Source organism: Guyanagaster necrorhizus (assembly GCF_019112545.1).
Source record: "Guyanagaster necrorhizus MCA 3950 unplaced genomic scaffold BT62scaffold_9, whole genome shotgun sequence".
Taxonomy (NCBI): Eukaryota; Fungi; Basidiomycota; class Agaricomycetes; order Agaricales; family Physalacriaceae; genus Guyanagaster; species Guyanagaster necrorhizus.
Window position 1 is genome coordinate 828,295 of NW_025064888.1, and position 19,404 is coordinate 847,698.

Here is a 19,404-nt window from a genome sequence, read left to right on the forward strand (position 1 = left end):
AAGATAATTTATCGACTTAGTGTAAATACCCAATATATGTCTATTAGATCTATCATCTACAGAATAATGATATATAGCATGCGTATCGACTGAGTGAGGTGCAGTAAGTTTGTCAAATACATTAAGGAGTTCTACGTCCGATATTCAACCCTGGAACGTTCTTCAAGTGCATCATACCAACCGTTTTAGCCTCCAGCGATGGAGGGAGGTCCTCTGTCCATCCCAGACACTCCTGGGCATACAGGGTCGCCTTCTTCACCAGTTCCACCTTATTCCATTTTGTCGTCTTGAGGTTTGAGTTGTAGTATCCCAGCCAGGCCCTGTAAGCCTGCTCCTTGACCTTATCATCGATCTTAACAAGAGCCTCATTTGTGACCGTTAGTAGAGACTCGAGCATCTCATTGGGAAGTGATTCTTTTTGAGGGATGGAGATTCCTTGCAGCGCCCGGTTACTGAGGAAAGATTGTTCGTCTGGATCGAGGATCAATGTACCACGACCAGCTGCACCAGCCCTAGCTGTTCTTCCTAAGCGATGGATATATTGCTCTCCGTTTACAGGGAGGCCAACTTGGAAGACTGCAGTGACCCTTCAAGGAGAAACGTTAGAACGTTGACATCGTGAGATGATTGAGAGTCATTACCCGGGAAAATCAACACCTCTGGCTGCTACGTCGGAACAAAGCAGAATCGCGCTGGGCTCACTTCGGAACTTGTCAGAGCTGCGTTCGCGTGCCTTCTGACTCAGCCGAGAGTGCATTGAAGTGAGCGTTGGAAGGCCGACGATATTTGACAGCGCGTGGAACGCGGCATCGACGTGGCGGGCAGTCGGGAAAAAGATGACCTGTTTCGATGAACCTTTGTTCATATCTTGGTCTTCTCTAATTAAGTGAAGTAGAGTCGGAAGGTGGTGTGAGAAGGGAGCAATTATATGAGATTGCTCGACTGTCGAGGTCTCACGTGAGCAAAACCCAAAAAATGCACTGAGCTTGGAACGTACCGTGCTCGTGAGTAGGTCGTTCATCCTCATGAATCGTGTTGATGAATTTGAAACCTTCTCTGAGCTGCGATTTGGCAATCTAGACGAACTTGAGTATCACAGCAACTTCGAGCAAAGATACGACTCTGACTGACCTGTTGGACGTCCTTACTTAACGTGGCAGAGAAGTGGAGAGTCTGCCTGGGAGTTTTAGGCAGGTAGTTCTGAATTTTGTCCAACTGCGGCTTAAATCCAACATCCAACAACCGGTCGACCTCGTCCAAGATATAGACCTTGAGATCGGAGAGATGCCGGTGGAAACCCTGATTTTCCAGGTGGTCAACCAGACGACCAGGAGTCGCTATGAGGATATCGCAGCCACGGCTGTTGAATTTAGAAAGCTCTGCTCGAGGGCTAATATGGATGAGGAGCGGATTCGCTGAATAGAGTTGACACTTACTTGGTGCCACCATATACGGTGAAGACTTTCAAGCCGTGAGGGTGGGCGAGGGTCTCTGCCTCCCTAGCAATCTGAGAAGGGAGAAAGGAAGCATTGAGCTCCAGGTATCGCAAACTAACTCAACTCGACGATACACACCTGGATCGCCAATTCCCGAGTTGGTGAGAGCACCAAGATTGAAACACCTTTGCGTAACTTGCTCTTTGATAGAGTCTCAATGGCAGGAAGCAAAAAGGCCAAGGTTTTCCCTTGTACGCGTTAACATAGATTCTCAGGAATGAGGATGTTGATCTACCGGTTCCGGTTCTGGCTTGTACAAGAAGATCTTGACCGGTCAGTGCGTGCTGTGCGCAGGTATTAGCAAGTGGAGTCCCGTGAAGTCATCAGTACACGCACGTCAATTGTTTCGGCTTTTCATGACACTAGTAATGAGAAAAGCCCCGTGTCAAGTTGAGTTCCTGCTAACCTTGAACCTGGGTCATGAATCTAAGCGGAATATACTGAGCTTGTGTAACGGATAGAAAGTTTTAACAACATACTCATGTTTTATCGCAGATTTGGACACCTCAGAGATAGAAAGGCTCTTGAAAGTCCGTTCAGACGTGTCCCCAACGGCTGATGCCATACCGCGACGAGTTAATTGTATCGGAGGGAAGCGATTCATGGATTTGGTCCTGGCGTAGAAAAGAGGCCTGCTGCTTCTCAACAGTCTAAGCATTTCCAGTGGGGAAGAGCGGGCGATTGGACGTCGGTGACCGTAAAGAAAGAAGACCCAAATTGAAATGCAAGAAAAAAATGGAGCACGTGAGCACACAAGACTCGATAAATTGAGTTCGCGTTGCCGACTGGCAGTTCGCGTATCAACAAACAGGAAGAACAATTAGATTCGAAGTGAGGTTTAAGTATAAGATATCCTTAGATATCAACCTTATCCCATTGAAGTTCATATGGGTTGTTACAGAAGCTACTTTGACCATTTTGCCGATATTTCGCTTCAACAGTCAACAAACAGTCAGTTAGCCCACTGGCAATTATTGTTTTTTTATTGTAAGGACAGTCCTGCGGTATTCCATGCTGAGGGTCAGATGGCAAAGTATAGCCTGTGCTCATTAACCAGACTCCTGGCGTGACGAGCAGTAGATAATAAGCAACCGATGAGCGTGACCGGCGAAGTCCTTTGACAGTTATAAATGAACAGATGTGATGAGGCCTTTACTACGATGGCCGTGTTTCCAATCTACTAACCCTCTATTGTGTGACATGGAGTTCCTTTGACCTGGAGAAACTAGCAGCATACTCTAAAAGAAATCACCGTATTAAAGCGAGCTTCGCCGACTTCTCCTCCTGCTCTCTCAAGACGAAATACGTGATACCCGAACATTTTCATAAACAGCCTCCAAGTCTTACACAGAAGCTCTATTTCCAACTATCATGAATACATATTGGGGGCACAGAGCCCAGCCGGCCATAATCCATCATGATATCTCTCAAAGGCAGGGCAATTCAGTGGACACAAGTTCAACTAGCAGCTTGAGAACTATGTACAAATTAACAGGTCAAGGGTATTCCGTATATCATGCAAGTTCAAGAAGCGAGAACCCGTCCTACGTGGTGCTCAGTGCTAGGATATCGTTGATAACTCCCGCAATAGGTGTTGGAGTCGTCTTCTAACATGGTTCATCAGCACTATTTAACATTAACTGATGTTAGTAACAGGTCACTGATTACCAGAACCCTAGTACTCACCCTGACCAGACGCTTCCACCAGGAGCAGTGTAATTCTGCAAATTGTTGTATATGTTCACCTGCAATGGCGTATTAGTGCATGAAGAGTCGATGACTACAGCTGGTACGCACAGTGATACCAGGGTCGGAGCCCTTGTAGGCTCCCGGAAGAGCTATAGTCGGCGGAATTGCGGTTCCACCACTGGCGATATTTACCTGGGCGCACCCTTCGTCCGAGAAAAAAAAAATCAGTTTCCCGTGCGTAGAGTTCGAAATAACGGACTTTACCAATGTAGAACTGGGCTCCAGGGTAGCTTTCAGCGACGTGTAGCGCGAGCTGCCAGAGCAATATATACCTCAGCAAGTGCAGGAAGCGTTGCTAGTTTCGAATGAATCACGTACGATCTCTCCCCTAATGAGATATTCCCCAGCAGGAAGCGACGAGGGGACTATAAAGCTGTGTTTGCCTACAGACATCATTGTAAGCCGTGGACACCTTTTCGCGCTCAAATTCTTACCGTTGGTAGAGTTAACGACATCACTCGCCCACCACATAGTTTCAGGATCCAAAAGACCAGAAGAATAAATCTTGGTCCATACGGAGCCTTGTCCTTCGAAGGCTGCAGCTGAGCCCGCCGAAGCCGCAGAGGCAATGTAGACTTGCACCGGTCCCTTGTGTCCCGGAGAGATGGCAGGTTCACCTGTTCGCTCAGCATGCTGGTGCCACTCAAACCTGTAAATGAACAATGTCTTCAATACCAACCCTTCTCCAAAAAAGAAATTTGCGAATCGCACATACGTGATGTTTGCACCGGCGGGAATAGTTGCAGTTTCGACACCCGTGCCAGAAAGTCCATTCACGTTGCAGGTGAGGTCAGTGGACGTCACATCCGTCACCGGGTAATTGTTTGGAGGAACACGAAGAAACGTATTCTGGCCTTGATCAACCTGGTGAACCAAGCAGGGATCAGTTCTGGTGGCATGGAGCGGGGGCGCTGCGTACGCCGTTTATCCACACATACTGCAAGGTGACTATCAGAGCGTTGTCAATCATTGAACGATATTATCGAGGAGATGAACACTCACAGTGGGCATTAGCGACCGCCGCTGCGGTAAGGATGTATAATACGAGCTTCATACTGAGCAACTGGGGGATCGACTCGATGCCAGTGTCCTTTAAATACCGCCCACAAAGAAGATCAGCTGAAGAGACCGGTCTGCTTGAGACAGTAGATTGTCGGGCGAGCCGAAGTTGAGGCGTCATGACGACTAATTTTCCGAAGATGGGCTACCAGTGCCTTGTAATCCGGAAAGATTGTGATAATTTTAGCGTCAAGAGGGCTTGGCAGATCAAACTTGTGAACCATTAATTCAGCGAACCTGTACCTGTGTATTGAGTCTAATCACATTAAGATTTCCAACGCCGAAAATTAAGCGTACGTACTGTGGAGCGGAGCATTGAACACACTGTCTACCACTTGATGTGAATCGTGGGCTCTCTGGTCCCACTAATGTCGTTCCGATATGTCTTCGAGGATTATTTTGAGATCCGGATAGTCGGATAGTAGGTCTTGTTAGCGTCCTTGAAAAAGACAGAGTTTAATACCATAAACCGCGACAGGCGCAGACGTCTCACCTCAATACACCGTCACCTCTCCCAGTTCCCCTAAGAACACCACGACCTCAAGCCCCCTCAAGCTGCCGATCAAAAACAGGTACTAATTCATACACAAGTTGTTATATTTTTTACAATGTAAACGATACAAGACGGGGTTTACAACTTCACCTCTTTTCCTTCTTACACCAGGTTCGAAGGATACTTGAAATCGTCTAACCCAACAAAGTTCTCCTTGATACTCCTCGCGCTTATGAAGCGATAGAAAATACTGATGCTCCCCGCCTTATCGTTCGTCCCACTAGCACGGGCACCGCCAAACGGCTGCTGCCCAACAACAGCTCCGGTGCACTTTTCGTTGTAATACACGTTACCGGCAGCATTGCGGAGCTTGTTGTCAGCTTTTATCAGGGCTTTCCGGTCAGAGGCGAATCTAGGAAGAAAAAAAAATCATCGGCACGATTTCGCTTTGTCTTGGGGCTGATGGAAACTCACATAGACCCTGTGAGGCCATATTCGGTGCTTTCATCGATGAGGTCGAGTGTTTTTTCAAAATCAGCATCTTCAAACACGAAGACCTTGAGAGAATGTCAGAGAAGGGCATGCACTAGCATGTCGTAGATACGTACAGTCAACACCGGACCAAAAATCTCCTCGACGAGAGTAACTGACTTGGGGTCTTTGCTAAGGATCACAGTAGGTTGCACGAAGTAACCCTTGGAATCATCACCTGGATGGATGATCAATGAGTGCATGCATGCTGAATTAATCGCATGTACGAACCGCTACCGCCGATGAGGATCTCACCGCCAGTCTCCTTGGCCTTTTTAATGTAGCCTGTGATCTTGTCGTAGGCAGGTCGACCACTGCATGTATTCTCTCAATCCAGTTGTACCAAAAGCAGACGAGAAAATCGTACATGACAGGGCCCAAGAAATTGCTCCAATCAAGCTGGCTTCCAACACGAATTTTGGCAACCTCCTCCAGGAGTAGGTCTTTGAACCCATTTTTCCATACGGATGATGAAACATAAAGTCGGGACAGCGCAGAACACTTTTGGCCTGATTAACGGCTCGTGAGCTCCGGGATTCGGCGAACTAGGAAACAACACAAACCTGAATACTCAAATGCACCTCTGATAGTTTGCAGAACAGCGTTCTTTGTTTCTGCCGACTCGTGGACAATATGGAAGTTTTTGCCTCCCGTCTCACCCACGATCCGCGGGTACCCCTTGTACACGTCCAGATTAGCGGCGATGTCTTTCCAAAGCTTCTTGAAAATGAACGTGCTGCCGGTAAAGTGGAGACCAGCGAAGCTCCTGTGACTGAGAACCTGGGCACAAACTTCCGGTGGAGGGCCCGGAACGAATTGGATGACACCAGGCGGAATACCTGCCTCTGTCAAGATTTGATGCACGATGTAGTTGGAGTAAGTAGCAGCAGGTGAGGGTTTCCAGACGACAACGTTACCGACGAGAGCGGGAGCTAGGGTTGAACCGTGAGGCTCAACGCGACTTTCGAGAAGAAGAAGACGTACCACCGACAAGGTTGCCACCAATAGCCGTAAAATTGAATGGCGTGACGGCGAATACGAAGCCTTCCAAAGCCCGATACTCGATGCGGCTGGAGAGGCACGGCGTAAGTATAGAAGCTGATGTCTCACTCCAAGCAGAACTTACTTCCATGCACCTGGAGAGTTCCTTGGAGGTTGTTGGGCATACAGCTCACTCACATACTTGACTCCAAACCTCAGGAAATCTGTCAGCTAGAATCGGAACAAGATCAGCGAAAAGAAGAGTTGGGCGTGCGCAAAGTCGCACCTCTGCAGCAGCATCGATCTCAGCCTGCCATGGGTTCTTTCCCTGCCCGAGCATAGTAGCAGCCATCAGCTTGTACCTATACTTGCCGCTGACGAGATCGGCAGCCTTGAGGAAGATGGCAGCACGGTCTGCCCATGGCATGCTCTCCCATCCAGCTTTAGCCGCGAGGGCTCCGTCGATGGCACTCGCTACCGTCGCAGGATCCGCCTCGTGGTATGTGCAGAGATGGTTGGCATGGTCATGGGGTAGAGGTTGCTTTGCTAGCTTTCCGGTTTTCACCTAAGCGAACATCAGCACCACTCATGAGATGATCACCTCGAATTAGAGGCTTACAGGCTTTCCATTGATAATGCAAGGTACTTCAAATGGCAATTCCTGCTGCATCTGGTCAATCGCAGCCTGCAGTGCATGTCGTTCTGGTGAACCAGGTGCATAAGTTTTCTGAAAATATATCAGCGTCGCCGTTGTCGAAGCAGACGGGCACATACCATGGGCTCATTTTGAATATCTGGGATCTGGAAGGTCGCAAGCTGAGGTGAGGCCATTGCTTTGATTGTGTGGAAATGGGAGGGAAGAATCAAGCAGAATAACGAGTCACGGTATAAATATAACGCTAAAGGCAGGACGCGCTCAGATAGGAAGGATCAGCGGAGAGCCATCGACACATCTACGCCACGGCCCGTCCTCCGTCATTCACTTGGTATTTCAACTGTCATTTACCCTCGACAAGAGCAACAAGAAGTAAAATGCTACAAAGATACTCCTGGTCTTCTCAGCATCCCTTATACTGTGAAGAAAAGTTGATCAATTTGGCTTTTCAGATTGAGAAGATCTGTATAAGCCAAAAGCGCTGACTAAGCACAAATGGTACATTTCATCGAGAGAGGAATGCTAGCGAGATGGATGCCGGCTCCAAGATGAGCGACAATTGTAACAACTACCATATCGACCAGGTTATAGTGCGTTCTTCATGGCATGCAAATGACGATGGTATACGTCTAGCAACCGATGGTAATCGTAAGCGATAATGTGGAGGACATTCTTCTTCATCAAGGGCCTTGGACAGCTATCCCGATCTTCCCAGCACATGGACCACGGTATGCTCTATATAATCGAGACTGTCTAGAAGAAGAGAGGCTCGCTATCTAGAAAGTCACGAGTCGATGTGAGGTGTGTAAAAAGGGAAGGGAAAGCAGAATAACGGTCACGGTATTGTCGGACGCGCTTAGAAAGGAGATCAGCGGACGTGGAGCACCTCCGACAAATACTAACTAGCTAGTGCCGGATCTTGTCGAGGACCATACGATATTCTTACCTGAGCCGCATTGACCTTCAGCAGACGCGGTATTTCAGACGTAAACATCTTCATTATCCTCGTGGAGAGCAACGAGGAGTAAAATGCTACAAAGATCCCCCCAGTCTCCTCAGCATCCCTTATACTGTGAACGGAAGTTCATCAATTTTCTTTTTCAGTATGAGAAAATCCGGATAAGAACGAAGCGCTGAGTAGGCACAAAGGCTGCAGTAGTTTTGGGGAGGAAGGCACCGCAAGAGAAATTCCGGCTGGAAAATGATATCGGTGCTGGGCCTTTCAGATAGTTCCTTGTTGGCCGCCTCTACAAAGGCGGTCCACCATCTTGCCGGATTACAATTATGTCCGCTGCAAGCATATCGTTTAGGTAAGAGTGCGGCCTGCATAGCACGGGAGTGGCGGCGATGCAGATCAAGTAACCGATGATAATCATAGGCGGTAATGTACTTCAAGTCCTTGGACAATGGACAGTCAAGGACATTCTTTTTCAGCGTGTACTTGGCTGCAACTTTAAGTTCCTCCTGGAGATCGAATCGCGCAGCGATGGCGTAAACACGCAAAGGCTCATTATCGACATTATTGGAGTGAATGAGCTGCTTGCGAAGGGAGTCAATGGCAACATCGACATCTAGTTTTTTCGCAGCCTCGAGGACAAGGACGAGTTCTTCCAAAGAGGAAATGGTGGGGTTAGGAACGGGGTAGATGAACTGCAGAAATACAGACAGAATCTTCGAAGACTCTGTCATGTTTATAACAGGTAGAGCGTCACCGATAACTTTGGGTTGTGGCAGCATGAACATGTCTTTGAAGACCGGAGAGGCAGCCGACAAGATACACTTGTGCACCGCAAATCGTCTCTTCTGGTCATCTCCACCAACGAGAATGATATCAGCATCGGAGAAATTGAATTCAAGAACGGATTGTGTGTGCGACGACATGATGATGGTGGTAGGAGAGATGTCTATCGATAACAATCAGTAATCGCGTCTTCGGCGGTCACGGTCCGGTCTGGGACTTCGGGACCGACGACGGTCTCTGTCTCGACTTCTGCTTCGACGTCTTCTTCTGTGATCACCTCCATTGGATGGTACATCGAACACCATCCTGTATCCATGTCTGTCATGGCTGCCCTCGCTGTCGCGATATCGCTGCGTCTTCACAAGATCATCACGCCCACCAAACCCGCTGCCTCCCTTGCTATATTTCGGACCTCGCTTGATATCGTTGGACCAGAAGTTGTTCGATTTGGCGACGGATTGAGAGCTGCCGAATTATCGTCAGTAGTGGTAGAGAAACTTCAAAAATGGCGCACAAATCGACCCATATACGTCGATCATCGACAAGCACATTTTGCATTTTGAAGTAGGCCTGTAAACACGATTTAATGAAGCCCCAGAAGCTTAATGTATAAACGGCACCTGTTCCGCATCCTCACGCCTATCAAATTCCACAAATGCGTACTGCAGTGAATCTCCGGTTTTCTTGTCCCGGATAACCTGGCAACTCATGATAGTCCCGAACCGTGAAAATATCAGTTCCAGATCCTCGTCTCGAGTTACAGGGTTAAGCTTGCACACGAATAACACATTTTCTGGAGGGCGGACATTGGCGAATGGCAGATCTCCGACCATCTCAAGAGTAAGCGCCGATGCCGCTGCTGCTTTTTCACGTCTGATACGTTCCTCTTCTTCCTCCGGCAGTTGAAATAGCGGATCCTCGTCCTCCGCAATACGATTAGAATTATCTGGCGGCCGTGTAGGGGGAGCAGACGGCTGGACCAAGCCCTCAGGATCAGGAAACGGGTCATCTGTAGAATAGTGAGCTTAACAAAAATGTAACGTGGCAAGACGCACCTAGGATGACGACATGTCGGATCCGTACATCTTTTAACGGGTGCCCATCCTGGTCCGTGAAGACATCGTTCAATTTATCCAACGTATCCAACCCTTCGACAACGTGCCCGAAAACAGCGTGCTTGCCATCCAAGTAGTCGATATTATCGGCAAGGGTGACGAAGAACTGGCTCCCACAGCCCCCCCTTTCACCCCCTTCGACTCCTGGAGCGACTGCCATAGACACAGTCCCTTTGTGTGTATGCTTGAACTTGGGAAGAATCTCCGGGGAGAAATATCGAGGTGCGGACGCGTTGGAAGAAGATTGTGACGCGATGAGAGACCATATTGACTCTCCTCCGGTACCTGTTGCACTTGGATCTCCCGCTTGCGCTAAAAAGTCCTTGGAAACTAAGGAGAGCGTAAGAATTGGCGTTGGTAAGTAATAACACACGTACCGTTGAAGAAGGCGTGGAGGTTGTAATAGTACACTTTACACAGTTTGAGAAAATTCTCGCATGTTTTTGGGCATGATTCCACCTCTAAATCAATGACGAGGTCGCCGACAGAAGTTTCAAGTAACACCGACATACAAGTGGTCCTCAGGGGCCAGATTCTTTCGGGGCGACGGCAGGAAGAGGAAGAGGCTCTGCTGCAAACAGGGCAATACAACGCGCACCTCCATTTCCGAATGCAGTCACGAGTCCGACTTGAACAAAGGTCCTCTAAAATAAGTCTACAGTTGAAGAAGCCACACTCGCTCCCCCGAGAAGTTAGGGACAAATGGTCGATTGCTTTTTTGAGGATGATGTTCTCTGCTGCGGCGGGCATTCCGTTATCGTTCTCGATATTATTTGTTTCGAGACGTTCATCTATCAGGTCCTCACCATACAGAGACGCTTTACAACTCTTGTCTCAATTCCTCTGGATGCAGCTGCACAGACAGCGTGGCCTTTGTGAACTCGGACCTAAATTTTTCTGGGACATGCACGCAGACGAATTCCTCACCAAAGTCACTCTCATCCATATATCGGGTCTTTCATGGGAATGGTTTACAGATGACGTCCTCGACGCCCTCGCTTCCCTTTCTCTCGTCGCTATTCTTTCTCTCAGAGACATATACTCTGTATCGCCGCGTTCAGGCTATCGCGAACCCGCGCATGGGACTGAACAGACAAGTCATAAAGCATAGCATGTGTCAGGTTTCGCGGTCGTCGGAAATTTTCTGGGTTTTCAGGTTCTGGTTCACCTTCAATAAAGCTCGGCTCTCATTGGCCAAACTTGAACTCTAGAACTGAATTTTGGGTCTCTTGAGTCGTCAACCACCTGCGGCTCCTTGCTCTTCATCCATGGTGTCTGGGTCAACGTATACTTACGTTCGGAATCATAGTCCGCGAACTTTAGAATGTTCTACGATAGCAGCACGGGTAATATAACCCCACATTACAGCAATGAAAATGACACGGGGAGATTTGTCTTGTTCGAGAGAGGGGGACTCTCCCCTCAGCAGAGTCTCCCTCGCGACAGCATCGCTAGGAGATATATGGACGTTGACCAGGTAATGATATCCCACCATCTCACCGAGCAGTGCAGCAGAGAACACGTTCGCGTTCCGTTGAAAGACGATATTCGACGGCAAGTATGCTTGCCGGGATGGTGGTCAGGCTCAACAGGTGCGCATTCCCTTCGTAGCACGCTCCACTATGCAACAGCGAATACAGCACCTTGTCTCTTGTATTCGGTGACGATGCCCTCGGGAATCATTACAAATGCGTTTTTCCCGTCCTTCCCTACCCAAATGTTAGAGGGAGGATTAAACATACAAAGAACTATCAGATCCTCACCATCAGATAGTTCCCATCTTTGTTGTGAATCCTTCGAGATAGAGGTAAGAGAGCAGACTCTTCTCTTGACAAACATGCATTCCCCACATTTGGTGAACATAGAATATACACGAACGAGGCAGCATCTAGAAATCCTCTCGCAGTTTTCACAGGGTGGTCCGAACCCTAGGAGCGGTTAGGTCGCGCGTAGTATTCGGTGTCCAACACATACGATCAAGAGCCCTCTCTCGTGCGCTTTTAGGTTCGCTTGACGAAGCTTAGAGGTCCGCAGGCCATGGCGAAGTCCGCTAGGCCATTCGCTTTTCTCTAAACCAACGTGCCGTAAATGAGCAGGTGATGGCCGACAACAAAAGCAAAGAGGACACTTGCTGTTTCGAGGGACATCCATAACCTGAGAGCGAGTAGATAGTGATTGTGTGGGAGGTGAAGATGGCAGGACCAATCCCCGAGGATCAGGAAACGGATCGTCTGTGGAACAGTGTACTTAACAAAACTTTTCAAAGCAAGACAAAATGCACGTACTTACCATAACGACACGTCGAATCTGCACATCTTCTAACGGTCGCCCATTCGGACCAACGGAGATATCATTCAGCCTATCCAGGGTATCCGGTCCTTCAACAACATGCCCGAAAACAGCATGTTCGCCATTCAAGAAGTCGATGTTATCGGAAAGCGTGACGAAGAACTGGCTCGCGCAGCCCCTTCGCATTCCTTGGGCTCCTGAACCGACTGCTATAGATACAGTCCCTTTGTGCGTATGCTTGAGCCCCGGATGGAGTTCCGGGGAGAAACATCGAGGTGCAGACGCATTGGAAAGGGATTGTGACGCGATGAGAGACCATATTGATTCTCTCCCGGTACCCGTTGCACTGGGATCGCCTGCTTGCGCAAAAAATCCCTTGGAAACTAAGGAGAACGTAAGGATAGCAGTAAAGAAGGATAATGGACGTACTATGGGAAAAGGTACCGAGGGTGTAATAGTGTACTTTACAAAGTTTGAGAAAATTCTCACATGTTTTTGGACATGTTTCCACTTCTGAATCAATGACGAGGTCACTGACAGAAGTTTCAAGTAACACTGACATAAATGCTGGAACAACAGATAACAACGGTCACACCAAAAATCTGACTCCATTGACATAGAAGCCGAAGATTTCCGGGAATAGTCCCCTCCTCCTTCAGCCCATATGTTTGCCCTGTGATGTCGTATATTGTGGAGACAAATGTGGCCACTGGAGGCGCCCATCATGGATTGATGTTGGTGGGCATGATAGGATGGTGGAGGATGCCGATTGACTCCCATCTCCTCCGACGAGATAACAGGATTGGGGTGGATTGCCCATGGTGCGAGGACGTTGCGCACACTTTCGACGTGCCAGCAAAACGGCGTCTATTGAGACCCGTGGGAGGATGTGCGATGAGCAGAGTGTGACCTCGAATGGACTGCAAGTCGACGGTCATGCAGCAGTGGGGATGACGTCCGCCATCTGTTCCTCTCTTTCTGCCATTCGGCCTGTCTCATTGGGATCATGATGGTGCTCGTGGTCATCTTTTTGTTATTATCATTCTTGAACTGACTGCTATATTCGCAACGGCAGGTGCCTAAAAAAATACATGTGAGTACTGCGACAAAGGAAGAGAACAAAGCACATAATACCTGTCGAAATTGAGCCCTCATCACTGCTCTGTAATGACATCTGTTCCCCGAACGCATTAACCAATATTATATATCTACCTATGTTATGTGGGATGATTAGGTGTACGAATTCCACAAGCCGACCAACCTATACCACCAAGCAAGGAAAAGCTCTTTGAGCCCAATCCTTTTAACCACCTCCCCAGCTTCATGTTCTATCCCCGGACGATATCCACTGCCGTGCACACAGTTCATTCGTTCTGCCAGCTGTTTCATAATTTCACCTGCGCAGTCTTCATACAGCTTCCCTATTTCTACGCTTCGATCGTAATAGGGCCGCCGCACAGCGTACGGCGCTAGCCCGTTATACTTCCGGACTAACGCGTTTACCTCCTCCACAGCGGCGTCATGATACGTGAGTTCCCGGAGTTCCCAATCAGGGTCTCTATGGCGTCTCACATCGCTTATGGTGAATTGGGCAAGTATCGGAGCCGGGTGGTGGGTGGTGAGGTCGCGAAGGGTTTGGCGAATCCAAGACTGGCGCAAGAGATCTCGAAATGACTGGACGGCTATATCGAGCTCTAGATAATGACAACACATCAGATACTGAATACGGCTGCATGGTACAAGATATTTTACCCCCTTGCAGCTCAACCCATGGAGGTGCCGCCCCGTTTCGTTGAACTATACGGTTCATGAGAAACTCCTCACGGCCAATGAATGGATTGCTCTCTTCGACAGTTCGGGCCATAGGTTGACCGCGGCCCTTGATAGTATTGAAGACACCGGCAATACGGGCTTTTTACAGAGGGTACGAGACATGTTTGATGTGCAGTTGAGAACATACCTCTATCTTGTCTTCGACCAGCGAAGCCCATCCTTTCAGACTGACAGGATTCGGCCGTCTTCCCATCCCCTTCTTGATCCCGAGACGATAGTCTAAAGTAGATTCTCGTGCGCGATTCAGCCTCCCGATATGCTCGATCCGCTTCTTCGAATCTTTCTCTTTTTTCCTCGCGAGTTCATCAACAGAGTCGGCTCGGGCTGATGGGCGCGAAGATTGCAAAGGAAAATGGGCAACTTTGACGGAAGCGCTGACATGAGAAGGGACCTTGAATTCGGTATGCCATGGCCTATGTCCTTCCGTCGACGGAAGTAAAGGCTCTGTTGCCCATGAACCTGTAGAAGGCTGCAACAGCTTGGGTGAAGATGGGGCATTCCCCTTAGATACAGCTTGAAACTCTTCCATAGCGCCATTAAATGCCCCAGTAGAGCTGATTGCAGGCGGTGTTCGTTTCAGTTTCTGGTCTGCAGACTGTATGGTACCGCTCCGCAAAGGCTTGTATTTGTCAATAAGCATACGAAGCACGGCATCTTGCATACTTTCGTTTCCTGTCCAGTTGTCGGGCTCATTCTCTAGGGCCGTAAGAGGTGACGACTTTTGCTGGGGTGATGCTGTTTCTTCTCGAGCCGCATCTGCAAAGAGTCTGTCACTAGCCAAATGTTTTGCGGATAAAAGAGCAGCATTTGTTGTAAATGGACGAAAACAGAATAGTGCAGTGCGAGGGGCCGCTAGCATACAGGGTGTCTCCGGCAGAGATTGGCGTGATAGCAGAAATTTGCTCTCATCAGGATTCGAAGGCACGGTGACTTGGCGCCACGACTCTAGTTTACGTAATATGAACAAACGTCATCGATTTCGTCCGTTACCCCTGCATGCAAAACTTGGCCTTCCTCCCATGACATTAGCAGTAGGGGCTCTATGAATGCCTTCACCTTCCGCGACACATTTCTGCAGACGATATCATCTAGCTTATTCCAGCAAATCGTTCCTTTCGTCGTGCTTTCCCTAGTGCCAGTGCTAGTGTTCTTAATTACCTCCAAACTTACATTCGCTACGCCACATTACCCTTTCGTTATGGGCCTCGAAAGTCTTGGTTTTTCAATGCCATGGAATTGGTTTTCCAATACGGACAACGGAGGCGCGGTTCCTGCCAACGGACGCCCGGCGCACCATCACCATGAAAAGAGAAAGAGTAAAAAGTCAAAGGGAAAGACAGAACTTGTATCGGTAAAGACTGGTACGATCTCTTTCTGCAATAATCTCTTTCGTTAACTGTCCATCAGAAGAAGCCGTTGATGATGGCTATTACCCTGGTCTTGTGAATATCTCGGGAACCTATTGCTTCATGAATTCAACGGTCCAGGTATGCATGCAACGAGGTCTCGGTGTTATTTGTTTGACCGGGAACAACCGTAGGCTCTATCTTCATTATCATATCTCCAGCCTCAGATCGATGCTATTCATTCCAAGGCCGAAGCATTAGATGTCCCCACCCCTGTTATCGACACCCTTCAAGACCTCTTTCATCGTACGTAACATTTCCATGGTTACATGCTGAGAACCACCAATCTCGTACCTTCTTTCTAGGTTTGAATACCCAGACGTCAGCGCCGTCCTCTATACGACCACTCGATCTCATATCCGTGCTGTCTTCTCCGTCGTCAGCGCGTTTCAATTCCCTCTTCAATTCTCGAGAACATCAAGATGCCCAAGAGCTCTTCCAGCTTGTGTCAGAGTGCATCAAGAATGAGACGATCAATGTGGACAAGGAGGGCCTCCGAGATCGTGGCTTAAACGCCCTGTCCCAAGAAGCTGATATTAACCCAGAGATTGGAAAGAGCGTGTTTGATGGATTGACAGCTAATAGGCGAAGCTGCGTCATCTGTGGATACACAGAAGCTGTGATGCACTTTGCCTTCGACAACTGGCAACTTGCGGTGCCTCGTATGGCGGTACGATCTTTCTGATCCATTTACCTGTTGCTTATTTTGTATTAGATGAGTTGTACCCTCGAAGACTGCCTTGAAGACTATACCCGTCTCGAGGTACTTCGCGACTGTATATGTCGTCGTTGTTCGATGCTTTCAACCCATCGTCGGTTGATGCAAGAGGTTGAGACTCTTGTTGAGGCCACCAAACCTGAAAATAAACCATCCGCTTCGAAGAAACGACGTCTGAAAGATGTGCGGAAGATGGAAGCACGCGTCAAGGCTGCTCTCGACGAGGGCCGCATTGAAGACGAGCTCAAAGATATCCGGATGGAGAAGGTTTTCAGTTCGATGTCCACAAAGCAGGCTATGATAGCCAGAGTACGTCGCTGTGTCCTTTTGTCGTATCTTCCGCCGGCTCACTGAACGCAGCCCCCTCCCGTCCTAGCATTGCACATTAATCGCTCGGTCCATTATTCCCATTACGCTACCAAGAACAACATTCGGGTGATTTTTCCCGAAGTCCTTGATCTAACGCCTTTCACCACCTCAGGAAACCTCTCCACCGTCCCCACAAGCTCCTTATCTACACCATCCGCTCTCCCCCCTCGATCCGGTACCCCCACTCGTACTACCTACGCCAATCTTCATTCCCGGACAGTATATCGACTCTCTGCAGTCGTGTGTCACTACGGCCAGCATTCATTTGGACACTATATCAGTTTTCGCCGGAAACCACCAGATTCGAAAGCACAAGATCGTTGGAAGCCGCCAAGGATTCTAATCAAGGACCGACCACCTACCTCTGCCAAACGAGAAGAAGAGTCCGATCCGCTTGCTGATTTGGAATGGGAAGATGCGGACTCTTCTCCTGGTGCTGGTAAAGGATGGCTTCGAATATCCGACGACTCTGTCGATGAGTGCGGGATTAAAAGCGTTTTGCGAGAAGGCTCTGGAGCGTTCATGTTGTACTACGAGAGAGCGATCCTCTCTGCGCCTATGCCATCGGAGCATTACCCTTATACCACTGCGAACGGAATTACGAACGGATACGCATATGGTGTGGGCATGGCGAGTCCAGAAAGTTCTGAAGAGACGTTGAAACCCGAAATGATGATGATGACCAACAAGAATGGGAGTGTTCGATCGTTGGTCAGCATCAACGGAACGGTGAAAAGCGAGGACAATGAGAAGACGAGCAGTGTTTCTGGAAGTCCACCATCGTATCTGGGACCACGAGTAGTGCGGAGCGTTGCCGCTGGAAGGAGAAGACGGAGTAACAGTGTTACACCTGGCTTGAAGCGGACTATGTCTTCGTCCCCTCCACCCACATCGTCGTCGAAGCCCATATCAATATCGAACGGTCACGGACTTATGGAGGGCAGCGACACCGATCCGATGACGATATCTTCCTTCAGTTCTTCAGCGCCTGCTTCTCTATTCTCACCAAAACCACCGGCTTCTCTGTCAGCGCCTTCGATGACTTCCCATCGCCTGGAACCTCACAACCACAAACCAGACTCTTTGAATGATCTATCTCAGCCACCTGCTGGGCTATGATCTTGACGCATCTTTTTATCCCTCCCCCCTCTTCGCAAGCATAGTATCCCTCCGATGGGTTTGTATTATTAGATTCACCAATCCTGATTATATATCCGACATTTGATCGCTTCGAATTCTATCGCGGAGATTTTACGAGGTGCGCATTGGATGGTAGGTACTCGTTTTCAAACTGTACAGATGCCCTAGAAAAAGGCTGGAAATATTTGGTCCTTCTAGATCATTTCCTTCCCGTGATCATTTCCTTCCCGTGATCATTTGTAAAATTCCAAAAGAAAGCAATCCGTAGCAACATTGGTTAATGTGACATTTCGAGATCACCAGTAAACCCGACGTTCGATGGTCCTGGGCTTGACATATGAAGGACGGGAGTAGGAAATTGTGCGCTTAACGCGGGTGACGGTCGGGTACCTTGTAAATGATGGTGAGAAAAATTGGAAACGGGTGATATTACAGAACTCCGCTCACCAGGCCTGGTACACCTCACCGCCGTCAAGCTGGACTTCGACTATTTGACGGCCCTAAACGTAAGGATCAGGCTTCCCTGGCACCCCGCTCCAGCTAATGCCCGGACATACTGCGTAATCAAAATGGGAGCCGATGACTAGGCCCTCACGGCGGCCCGAAAAAGCGTGCTGTACAGCGACGATGTCTCCTGGCTAGCAAAGGGGGGAAGCACTCGTCAGCCTAAGGTCTTGACGAAGCGAGAAGAAAAGCTCACAATAATTTCATCAGACGACATTGTGGGTAGTATATGGGAGGAGGCGTCGCGTCGCTGGAGGGGGGGGGGGTCGCTGGTGGGAGAGAAAAAATGGGGGAAGAAAAGATGGGAAGGGTCAGGCTAAGAGCTTAAATAGATCGGATCCCTGAATACATAACGTCCTCAAAACGTGAGGCTGGCCTCGCGGCAAATCGGAGATACTCGCTTATAATCGCGTGGCAATCGCCTTGCATCAGGAACCGAGATGGAGACATCTCCGGTTGCCTTGAGGCTCAATTGTCTATATATTTATGCGACAGGTCATCATCGTCGTCGCCGTCGTCGTTTGTTCGCAGTATGGAAACAATGTCTGCAGACAAGAAAATGCAAGAGCCTGTAAAGATTCCAGAATTCTAGAGTTTCGAATTAAAGAAGGGATTCGGGCCTCGTGTCTTCCTCATGGCATCAAGGCAACATTGTTATTGTCAATCGCACTTTCGATGTCAGAAAACAAATCAAGCAATGTGAGGACCTTGCACGAGTGCTGCACGCTGGGCTGCACTGGATGTGTTAAGCAAAGAGCCTCGAATATTGATATTATTACATGACCAATATGATGAACTCGCTAATCTGACTGCGCGCCGCCCATCAATATTATCACCTTATCAGCGGACTTCAATGGCAGGAATGGTATTTATCCCGCAGCATTTTGTTCTACATGAGACGTGTGGACTGATTTCTTTCAGCTGACATGGTTAAGGAAGACCCGACAACCGCGCTCAATGTTAAGAGTACGCCACGCATCAATAATTGATCGTGCACAAAAGGAACGAAAGACGGCTGTTTTGAGAACAAGCAACTTCAGAGAAATACTCAGACCCACATGAAGCCACAGCAGGATACGAAAAAGAAAACAAGTGACCAGTTTCAGTTCTAGTTTCATTTCGGCAACAGGATTTCTTGATGATCAAACAAGAACAAAGCAGCTCATTGCCGTATCCTTGAGGTTGAATGAGGTACTGAGAACCACGGTGTTGAATTCGGTCCAAGCAGCTGCTGGTATAACGTGTCGACTAGAAGGGATGTCGATCCTAGCAGCAATGACTGCGTGAGAATGCTTACTTTAATGTCTTAACCCGAACCCAGAGCC

General features: G+C 48.6%; 9 protein-coding genes across 9 annotated transcripts; 1 reads left to right on the forward strand and 8 right to left on the reverse strand.

Moving 5' to 3' along the window:
• Positions 1-24: 24 nt before the first annotated feature.
• BT62DRAFT_930727 (DEAD-domain-containing protein) lies at positions 25-2,208 on the reverse strand. The gene is made up of 10 exons (XM_043185993.1): positions 1,976-2,208; positions 1,903-1,922; positions 1,833-1,846; positions 1,732-1,780; positions 1,575-1,684; positions 1,437-1,507; positions 1,132-1,390; positions 998-1,076; positions 642-942; positions 25-587 (listed from the first exon to the last, which is right to left on the reverse strand). Exons 1-10 carry the CDS (start codon positions 2,098-2,100, stop codon positions 122-124), a joined length of 1,494 nt encoding a protein of 497 aa, XP_043041200.1. The 5' UTR covers positions 2,101-2,208; the 3' UTR covers positions 25-121.
• Positions 2,209-3,178: 970 nt separating this feature from the next.
• BT62DRAFT_891350 (uncharacterized protein) lies at positions 3,179-4,299 on the reverse strand (the record flags this gene model as incomplete). The annotated part of the gene is made up of 8 exons (XM_043183065.1): positions 3,179-3,241; positions 3,294-3,388; positions 3,450-3,498; positions 3,564-3,628; positions 3,680-3,894; positions 3,961-4,109; positions 4,165-4,193; positions 4,248-4,299. 8 exons carry the CDS (start codon positions 4,297-4,299, stop codon positions 3,179-3,181), a joined length of 717 nt encoding a protein of 238 aa, XP_043041201.1.
• Positions 4,300-4,959: 660 nt separating this feature from the next.
• On the reverse strand, positions 4,960-7,140 carry BT62DRAFT_980178 (delta-1-pyrroline-5-carboxylate dehydrogenase; the record flags this gene model as incomplete). Its single annotated transcript, XM_043189490.1, has 11 exons — positions 4,960-5,209; positions 5,272-5,354; positions 5,406-5,506; positions 5,560-5,642; positions 5,696-5,837; positions 5,892-6,260; positions 6,313-6,398; positions 6,455-6,540; positions 6,596-6,874; positions 6,929-7,036; positions 7,084-7,140. 11 exons carry the CDS (start codon positions 7,138-7,140, stop codon positions 4,960-4,962), a joined length of 1,644 nt encoding a protein of 547 aa, XP_043041202.1.
• A 662-nt stretch (positions 7,141-7,802) lies between these two features.
• On the reverse strand, positions 7,803-8,974 carry BT62DRAFT_789336 (uncharacterized protein). Its single transcript, XM_043182291.1, has 2 exons — positions 7,868-8,974; positions 7,803-7,819 (listed from the first exon to the last, which is right to left on the reverse strand). Exon 1 carries the CDS (start codon positions 8,843-8,845, stop codon positions 8,030-8,032), a length of 816 nt encoding a protein of 271 aa, XP_043041203.1. The 5' UTR covers positions 8,846-8,974; the 3' UTR covers positions 7,803-7,819; positions 7,868-8,029.
• On the reverse strand, positions 8,882-10,330 carry BT62DRAFT_891857 (cyclophilin-like protein; the record flags this gene model as incomplete). The annotated part of the gene is made up of 5 exons (XM_043183085.1): positions 8,882-9,170; positions 9,220-9,275; positions 9,326-9,714; positions 9,761-10,150; positions 10,198-10,330. The coding sequence occupies 5 exons, from the start codon at positions 10,328-10,330 to the stop codon at positions 8,882-8,884; spliced, it is 1,257 nt and encodes a 418-aa protein (XP_043041204.1).
• Positions 10,331-11,820: 1,490 nt separating this feature from the next.
• Positions 11,821-12,823, reverse strand: BT62DRAFT_789374 (cyclophilin-like protein). Its single transcript, XM_043182292.1, has 3 exons — positions 12,539-12,823; positions 12,110-12,492; positions 11,821-12,051 (listed from the first exon to the last, which is right to left on the reverse strand). Exons 1-3 carry the CDS (start codon positions 12,669-12,671, stop codon positions 11,890-11,892), a joined length of 678 nt encoding a protein of 225 aa, XP_043041205.1. The 5' UTR covers positions 12,672-12,823; the 3' UTR covers positions 11,821-11,889.
• Positions 12,824-13,339: 516 nt separating this feature from the next.
• BT62DRAFT_891482 (uncharacterized protein) lies at positions 13,340-14,801 on the reverse strand (the record flags this gene model as incomplete). The annotated part of the gene is made up of 3 exons (XM_043183072.1): positions 13,340-13,803; positions 13,862-14,020; positions 14,066-14,801. The coding sequence occupies 3 exons, from the start codon at positions 14,799-14,801 to the stop codon at positions 13,340-13,342; spliced, it is 1,359 nt and encodes a 452-aa protein (XP_043041206.1).
• A 183-nt stretch (positions 14,802-14,984) lies between these two features.
• BT62DRAFT_1004471 (cysteine proteinase) lies at positions 14,985-17,554 on the forward strand (the record flags this gene model as incomplete). The annotated part of the gene is made up of 6 exons (XM_043177036.1): positions 14,985-15,303; positions 15,350-15,429; positions 15,483-15,594; positions 15,654-16,018; positions 16,064-16,375; positions 16,427-17,554. 6 exons carry the CDS (start codon positions 14,985-14,987, stop codon positions 17,552-17,554), a joined length of 2,316 nt encoding a protein of 771 aa, XP_043041207.1.
• A 317-nt stretch (positions 17,555-17,871) lies between these two features.
• Positions 17,872-18,296, reverse strand: BT62DRAFT_1004472 (uncharacterized protein; the record flags this gene model as incomplete). The annotated part of the gene is made up of 4 exons (XM_043177037.1): positions 17,872-17,965; positions 18,023-18,075; positions 18,133-18,213; positions 18,276-18,296. 4 exons carry the CDS (start codon positions 18,294-18,296, stop codon positions 17,872-17,874), a joined length of 249 nt encoding a protein of 82 aa, XP_043041208.1.
• Between the last annotated feature and the right edge of the window lie 1,108 nt (positions 18,297-19,404).